The sequence below is a fragment of the Carcharodon carcharias genome, chromosome 17 (genome assembly GCF_017639515.1).
Source record: "Carcharodon carcharias isolate sCarCar2 chromosome 17, sCarCar2.pri, whole genome shotgun sequence".
In the NCBI taxonomy this organism is placed as follows: domain Eukaryota; kingdom Metazoa; phylum Chordata; class Chondrichthyes; order Lamniformes; family Lamnidae; genus Carcharodon; species Carcharodon carcharias.
Genome location: NC_054483.1, coordinates 60,006,212 through 60,014,882, shown reverse-complemented (window position 1 = coordinate 60,014,882; position 8,671 = coordinate 60,006,212). Strand labels below are relative to the sequence as shown.

General features: G+C 41.5%; 1 protein-coding gene across 5 annotated transcripts in view; it reads right to left on the bottom strand.

Annotated features, from left to right (window-relative positions):
• Nucleotides 1-942: 942 nt before the first annotated feature.
• LOC121289795 (tumor necrosis factor receptor superfamily member 6-like) overlaps nt 943-8,671 on the bottom strand; it is a 58,726-nt gene continuing 50,997 nt past the window's right edge. For 3 of the 5 annotated variants that reach the window (XM_041209606.1, XM_041209607.1, XM_041209610.1), the window contains 2 exons: nt 7,887-7,893; nt 2,230-4,620 (listed from right to left, as the gene is read on the bottom strand). In XM_041209606.1, coding sequence (XP_041065540.1) covers nt 4,313-4,620; nt 7,887-7,893 — 315 coding nt within the window. In that variant the 3' untranslated portion in view covers nt 2,230-4,312. Of the gene's footprint in view, nt 1,472-2,229; nt 4,621-7,886; nt 7,894-8,671 lie in introns of those variants that run through there. The other 2 variants (XM_041209609.1, XM_041209611.1) reach the window with 2 other exon arrangements.

The window sequence follows — 8,671 nt, the reverse complement described above, 5'->3', positions numbered from 1 at the left end:
GTCTCTTGACATGCCACTAACTCTCGACTTGTCATGCAGGATCAGAAGACATTCAATGCCAGGGAGAGGACCAAGACCAGAGGAGGAGAGGACAAATTCGAAGTGATAACAGAATGCATAGGAGACTAGGCCAAACAGGGAGGCTGGTACATTGCAGACGGCGGGCTTGACTAGCCAGCCAATCTGATGTTTGGCACATTAGAGAGACACATGAAACTGATTATCTGATGGACTGAGTTGCTCCTTTCTTGTTGTTCTCCACTGTGGGTCATCACCATAGGTTGAGAAGGCAAAAGTCGATTGGGAGATTGGAAAATATGTACTTTAACTGCTTAAGAAGTTGAAAGAATTGTTGTGTAAGGCTGGCTGCAGATTCACACTGCTAGTTTCTTATCTTTGCAAAGTAGCTTTACATCAATGTGAACATTCCAGTGTTGTCACCCTTAATTAATCAGTCAGATTGTACATAATACTTCTGTTGCAGTTCTATTTATAGGCAGTGTTTTCTAATATTGCCTTCTCTGCGAATACACACACAATTAAAATAGAGTTTTGCCATTCAGAGGTGGCGTCAGGAAGCACTTCAAACAAAAATATAGTAAAAACCTGCAACACTCTCCCCCAAAAAGCTGTCAGCCAGTTGGGGATCAATTAAAAGTTTCAAAACTGAGATTGATAGCTGTTTGTCAGGCCAGAATGTGAAGGTTTATGGAACTAAGATGGGGGAATGGAATTAAGATACAAATCAGCCTTAATCTAACTGAATGGCAGAATTGGTTCAAGAGGTTGAATGGTCTATTCTGCTTCCAACTTATTTATTGAGCAATTATAAATGCTGGAGCAGAAAAACCGATGCAAACAATTATTTGTTTTTACTTTTTTTTCCTTCTTATTCACAACAGTTATTGACAACAGTAGTGCAGAAAATGTCAACAAGAGTCGTTAGTCCAGTTGTCATTTTTTATCATAAAGTGTAAAAACATTGCTTGTGATGATACACTTTCATTAAACCACAGTGATTTATAAATCTGAACAGGCAATTTGTTTGACTGAATAACAGTTGTAAAACAATGAGGCAATGCTGGTTTAATAGCAGTTAATTGTTCTTAGGATTACTGTGCACAAAACATATTCATCAACAATTAACTCTGCTCAAGTATTTAAAACTTAGAGTGACATATTGTAAGGATTTTCGCCCAGTGTGCAATCCATAGTTTTGCCTATATTATGTGAATACAAAAATATCAGGACAAGCTCATTTCACGCTTTTGTTCATAAACAGGGCACTTTCACAGCAGGATGATGACAACTGGAACAATGGCTCACATTTTGCTCAGATAATAACAATGAAGCTGTAGCTTTTGGCATCATTACTCCGCTGAAGCTGACAGCCATTCCTGGAATCCACGCATGCCCAGAATAACTCAGCCACCCCGAAGTCAATCAGCGATTCCACGCTTCTCCAAGAAAGCTGTTGAAGCATCCACAGACTACAGTTCACATGAATTGATAAGAATTTCCACTTTTTCGCTGTTCGTTTCACTGTGAAAAAGAACCCCGAGGAAAGCTGCACCTTGTTAAATAAGGTACATCAGTTTTTAAACGTGCACTAACTTCCTATTTACTGTTGTGCATACTTAAGAGCCCTGAAAAGCTAATTTCATATTATTGAATGTCAAAATTCCAGCCTCCCCCCCCCCCCCCAAAAAAGATTACAAATTCCACACACTTCTATAATTTTTTTAAGTTTGTTTGTTTTAGCATCGGTCTTAATCCAATTATAATCATTTAGTCACTAGCTGAAAATGAAAATTAAAAGCGAGGGATATTTTTAACTCCTGGTTTGTTGTGTGTGAATATTTGAATGCGGTTGGCAGCCTGTCTGCTTGCTGACATCACTGCTGCTGCATGCCAAGACAGCCCCATGACTTGGTGTCAGATTTAAACTGCCTTCGGAAAAGGGGAAATTCCCGCCACAAGAGTCTGCGAAGCTTTTGTCGGCAACTTTTTTTTATAGGTCAGTTGTTGCCTTACTACTGACTGCAAAAACTGGGCTAGTATTACTGCGTTGCACTTAACTGTTGAATAATTAGAGATGCAAGTAAGTTTTTTTTTGATCCTTTTGCTCCACATTCTCTACGTTGTTCAATGCTGGCAGAATTACAGTATACAAATCAAATCTAAAAAAATAATTACCCCAGCCATTACCCAGGACAAATGGAAACTCAATACAAAGAAACCTTTTAATTATGATTATTTACAGCAGGAAAAAAATATCAACGTTGTCCCGTTTTTGATAGCAAATAGAACTCTTAAGTATTAGCTTTCCCAAATCTACAAATACCAGTTTAAAAAGATGGCAGGGTAGATTTTCGTCTGTAACACCTGGGCATAAATTATTAATTTACTCGAGTGCGGAGGAAAACTTGGAAGGGAATGTTACAAACTCCTAATAAAGCCTTTCCCTTCCATTCATTGAAAGAGATTGAAAATAGGGAGGGCGATGTTACAATCTTGTGATCCTCTCGTCCCCTATGTACCTGTCTGCTTTATCCAGGTGCTGCAGCAAAAATCCACCCTGACACATTAAACAGATGCATTCATTTCCGTTAAATTCTGCGCGAGTTGGGAACTATTCAACAGCTAACCAAATGTACTTTGTTCTTTACTCTTGTAGAATTGGCATAAGATCTACATCAGTCATTTACACCAGTCGGACACAAATCTCATGTTTTGCATATTCTAAAGCATCTTCTGTGTTTTAATATTTACTCTACATTCTCTATGTGTTGGGTTAAAATGTAACATTTCTCACCCGCACTGAAGTGCTACTGTATTTACCCTTTGAATACTGTCAACAATTTGAGCTAAATTAAATGCAATGATATTCATATTCTGAGAAGTAATAAAATCCCATTACAAGCCCCAAAGTTGTTAAAATATTTAGCAATAAAAACTGTCAGCCAAATGGCTTAAATTATCTAACCAATAAAAAAGTTTTGTAGAAAAAATGCCGAAAAGGGAGTATTGCTGGGATTAGCTGGTCACATAAAACTGATGTTATGTTTTGGCACCGATGCACAAAGAGCTATATTATCTCAGATTAGACACATTCTTTGATTTTAATCAGAGCTAATCAGTAAACAGGGAGGGCGGAAGGGCCTGTACTATGTTTCTCCTCAAAGCACATGAGCCATTATTCCTCCCACCTTCAATCATCCCAGAGTTAGTCCATCATCACAAAGTTAACATGTGCCAAGCTGTGCTTCTGGGTTCAGTTTAGATGAGTCTTGTGAGCACTGAGTAGGAGTGGGTTTCAAGTTTTGCACTCACTCAAAGTCAGGGCAGTATCTGGGCACTAATCTGCAGCACTGTAAGGGGGAATTGGAGATGCTACTTCTGTCAGACGAGCAACACAGCACAGCATACAGGCCTGGAGAACCCAAGGTCACTTCGGCAATAAGGGTGAAGTTATTGGTTCTGGGTTAAGATGCAGACTAGAATCCCCCAATGCCCAGTTACTATTGGCTTTCCTTAATTCCATCTGCCAAACCAATACTGGGTCCAGAAAATGGCACACAATGCATTACATAGCCACTTCCATCATTTGAACTTAAACCTGCATTAGCTTCCTTTTCTACCAGTTCAGGCCCAGAAATGCACAAAAGAAGTGAAGAGCCAACATTATGGATCTTTTGAGAGAAACAGTTTTGCTGGAACATAGGTAAACCCATACCAATAATGGACAAACTAACACATTGGTATCCATTTGTTTAATATACTGTAGTAAAAAAGATGTGGTGTTTCTGACTTAATGTCTAATCTTTTGCATGATAAACTTAGTGTGAAGATTGTTCCACTTTGCACCTCCCAGCTTGAATCTAAGACATTCTTCTGATGTTAATCTACAAATGGTCATCATGGTAAACAGAATGAGCTTCTCCCTTTCCAGTGTTATCAGCTGACAAAATGGTAACATGGCAGCAGGAGTTCCACCACCTGAATAAAGGGGTTTTAGCAAAGGATTCATTCAGAATGATTCATTCAGATGATAAGAACAGCTCCCTAGATCTATGACACTAATATCTCCTTAAATTGTTTGTCAATCTTTGCTGGAATCCTGATTTTTTTAAATTTACTTTATCTTGTCATACCTGGAATAGCAAATCAGCCTGTCGTTGAGCACAGAACTACACAAGCCTGACCACGATAACAAACCCGGAAAGTACAGAACAACCCGGGTGGGTCTTTGAGTTCCAGAAAAGTATCTAAACAGACACCGAATCTGTTGCTCCACCATTTTCACTCACATTTAGTTTGCTATATCCAGTTGTATCTCTACTGTGGGAATAATTTTTTTCATAATGTTTTCAGCATTGACGATGTATTTTGCCTTTTTGAGTGTGTCAATCAATTCAGGAAATGCTCCTTTCTTTCCATGACCCTGGAGCCAGGAAGACAGTATTTCGTAACCCTGTCGGTTTACATCATCATGGTAGTCAGCTTCAATCTGTTGCAGTTTAGGTTCACCAAGCCCTAATTTTATTCCAATGTTGTGGAACTTTTTTGGTTCAATTTCCGTCACAATCAAATACAAATGCTCCTCAGAAAGCTCAATGTCTGTTCAAGAAAGGAAAAAGAGATCACTTATTCAATACCAAACCTGAAGGGAGGAAGATTGCAAGTAAAATTCCACTGAGTACATACTTTTTACATTCACAATATCACCTATATTATAAAACTGTTGAAGCTAGAAACCACTTCCCTTCCCGCTCCCACTATGAAGCGCCAAGGTATAGACCCCACCAAGGAAGATAAAAAACAATAATAGTGACAAAACAGAAAGAAAACACAGACTGAACAGACTGGGGCTCTTTTCTCAAGTACAGATAAGACCTGATGAAAGATCTTTCAGACTATAAAAGGGTTTAATACAACAGATGAAGAGAAGGTGTTTCCACTTGTGGAGGGCTGGGGGGGAAGAGTCCAAAATTAGGGCCCAAATTAAGATAGTCACCAATAAATCCAATAGGGAATTCAAGAGGAACCCTATTCGGGGAGAGTGGTTAGAATGTTGAATTGGCAACCACAGGGAGTAGTTGAGATGACTGGCACTTAAAGGAAAGCTAGGTTAGCACAAGGGAGAAAGCAATGAAGGAGTACTTTTGGCCTTGAATGGTGAGGAAAGAGGAGGTAAAAGGGCAGGTGTTACATCTCTTATGTTTGCATGGAAAGGTGCCATAAGAAGGGGATGGGGTGTTGGGGCGATAGAGGAGTGGACCAGGGTGTCATGGCAGGAATGGTATCTTTGGAATGCTGAAAAGGAAGGAAGATGTATTTGTTGGGGCAATTGATTTAGTTAGATAATTAAGGGTGGGAGGAGGCTCACGAGCATTAGCAGTTGAGCTGAATGGCCTGTTTCTGTGCTGCAATTAAGATCAAAAAGAATGATAAAATGATGCAACAATTAGATAACACCAAGCTTGCATTGTTCCTGCAGGCCGCTTGTAATAAAAACTGCTGATAGTATGGAGTTCTAATTTTGAGAGCCTGTGAAAGAATGAGCTAGGGTTAAGGTGCTACAATGAGCCTTATTTTAGTGTACTGAGGGAAGGGGAGTGAAGAGCTCGTAGGATGAAGCTTAAGTGGAAACCGAGTAAATGTTCAGAAGAGTAATCATCAATTTTTTTTAATTTGTTTATAGGACATGGGCATTGCTGGCTAGGCCAGCATTTATTGCCCATCCCTAATTGCCCTTGAGGAGGTGGTGGTGAGCTGCCTTCTTGAACCACTGCAGTCCACGTGGTAGGTACACCTACAGTGCTGTTAGGAAGGGAGTTCCAGGATTTGGATCCAGCGACAGTGAAGGAACAGCGATATATTTCCAAGTCAGGATGGTGAGTCGGACTTGGAGGGAACTTGCAGGTGGTCGGGTTCCTATGCATTTGCTGCCATTGTCCTTCCAGGTTGTAGAGATCGTGGGTTTGGAAGGTGCTGTTGAAGGAGCCTTGGTGAGTTGCTGCAGTGCATCTTGTAGACGGTACACACTGCTGTTCACCAGTGTTGGAGGGAGTGGACGCTGAAGATGATGGATGGTGTGCCAATCAAGCGGGCTGCTTTGTCCTGGATGGTGTCAAGCTTTTACAGTGTTGTTGGAGCTGCACTCTAGGCAAGCGGAAAGTATTCCATCACACTCCTGCTTGTGCCCTGCAGATGGTGATTAGGCTTTGGGGGATCAGGAGCTGAGTTACTCACCTATCATGATAATGTGTTCACAATACAATAGAGTACATAATGGCAGCAGACTATATGGATAAGTTGACTTACTTATTCATAATGTACAACCCTTTAAAAAGAACAAGTGCCCTTAGGTTTAATCGTAAAGGCAGCAGGGTGCCAACAATCACCAACTCCACTTGGGGCAATCCATCAGCACAGCTACTCACACTTTAAATAGACAGTCATCTTCAAAAAGCATCAAACCGTTGGTCCCCAATAGTCAGGGGTAACAGTAATAAGAGGCTTGCTAGCTCTGGGCAAACGTCCAGAATGCTCTTTGGAGATGGTTTGGGAGACAGACTTTAATGCTGCAGTAAATCTCAAGGCTGTAACAAGAGTATCAAGCAGAGAACAGCTATTACCTCTGGATGAAGAGTCAGTGACCAGGGGTCAGCAATTTAAAATGACCACACAGAGGAGAGAGTCTAGGAGAATCATCTTTATGCAGGAGCCTGTTGGGGCATCTGGGGCAAAGGTGGTTAGATAGAGTTAGGTTACAGATCACTGTGATCTCACTGAATGGCAGAACGGGCTTGAGGGAACTAAATGGCCTACTCCTGTTTTTATGTTCCTATGAACATAAAATGGCTAGGGACAAAGAGTAGCTGAAGCAGAGACCTTGCATTTTTAAGGGAGAAGCAGGGAAATATTTTAAGGGAAGAACACAGGGCTATGGAGAAAGAGTGGGGTCCACTTGCTGAGGCATAAAATGAGACGGGGTGACGTCAGGCATGCGTCCCGACATCACTGCGCGTCAGTTAGATTTTCAGTCCAGCGGACGCGCAGCTGACCTGTCAAAGACATATTAAGGCCTGTTAAAAAGCAATTAAGGCAAACAGCTGAGCTGCCCGTCCAACCTTAAGGCTGGTGAGCAGGCGAAGAGCCCAGGCGGCCTTCACATTTTTCATGGAACCTCATCCACGGGTGGGATGAGGTTTCATGAAGGATTTAAAATTTTCAGAAAATGTTTTATTAAAAGTAATGCACACATCCCAGCTCATGTGACAGTTTCACATGAGGGGACATATCAAAAATTCTTTCAACATTATATTAAATGGTTTAAACTTAAAACTAATCCCACCCCCAGGCACCTTTGTGCCTCAGGGAGATTTCTGCACTCTTTCGCGCACTCCCGACTCAGGCACCGCTCCCGCCCACACAGAGAGCGCACAGCACTTCCGGGTGCGTGTCAGGCTGGGCAGACCTTAACTGGCCCGCCTACGTAAAATGGCGGTACCCAGCCGACCTGGGGAGCGGATCGGCTGCATGCCTGCCTGCTCCCACCCCCGCACCCCCCCCCCCCACCCTCCCCCACCACCCGACGGGGAGGAAATTCTCCCCTTGGCGTCAACCCTGTTGCCTTTGTATAAACTGTATGGGAGTTCACAATACCAGTGGTAAATGGACCAATAAAGCACACTAAATGCTACATCATGAACGCTACACAACTGAATGACGTTAATTCACTTTCATTATGAATAGCAATAGTGCTTTGCAGGCCTGCATGTCTCTGTGTGATTGTTTGAAAGGATATATAGTCTAAGTTGGATCCGGAACAGAACTATGAAAAAGGTTACGTGCACTGACTGTTTGGCAGCATACAGTACCTGGTACCTGCAGGAATAGAAAGGAAAATAATTAGAATGAGTTAATCTACAATAGAGAGCCATAACTAGGAACAAGGTGCAGTGCTGAAACTTTAAATCAAGTTTGTCAGGCTGTACAAGGACATCTGAGATCCAAGATTCAATTCACCCCTCAAACTGATCCCAGATACATATTGCTCATTTCATAGAATATAATTGAGCAATACAAAATGTTACCATCAGATTAGTGGAGTGTGAAGGGAATTTCCAGTAGTTCTTATGGTTTTCAAAAGTGCCACAAGATTTCAGCACAATACAGAAAGAAAGTGCTTCCCCTGCACTGGTTCCATATTGCTAATGTAGGGGAAAATAATTCAGTACATTATAGGAAAGCCCCACACAGCATCTTACAGACAAAATATTATTTAAAATTTGCTAGTGAGTTATCTTGCAGTTTCATTATATAATATAAATTTTGAACCTTGGTCTATTGTAACTTTTTTTTATTCATTAAAGGGACGTGGGCATCGCTGGCTAGGCCCGCATTAATTGCCCATCCCTAATTGCCCTTGAGAAGGCAGTGGTGAGCTGCCTTCTTGAACCAGGATTTAAACCAGAGACAGTGAAGGAACAGCGATATATTTCCAAGTCAGGATGGTGAGTGGCTTGGAGGGGAACTTCCAGCTGGTAGTGTTCTCTGTGACAATATTGATCACACATTTACTAACCTTACATGCATAAGAAGACTGATTTGCCCAACAAAGCACTCCCAATGAGGAATGACGCATACAAGGAACACTGGTTGG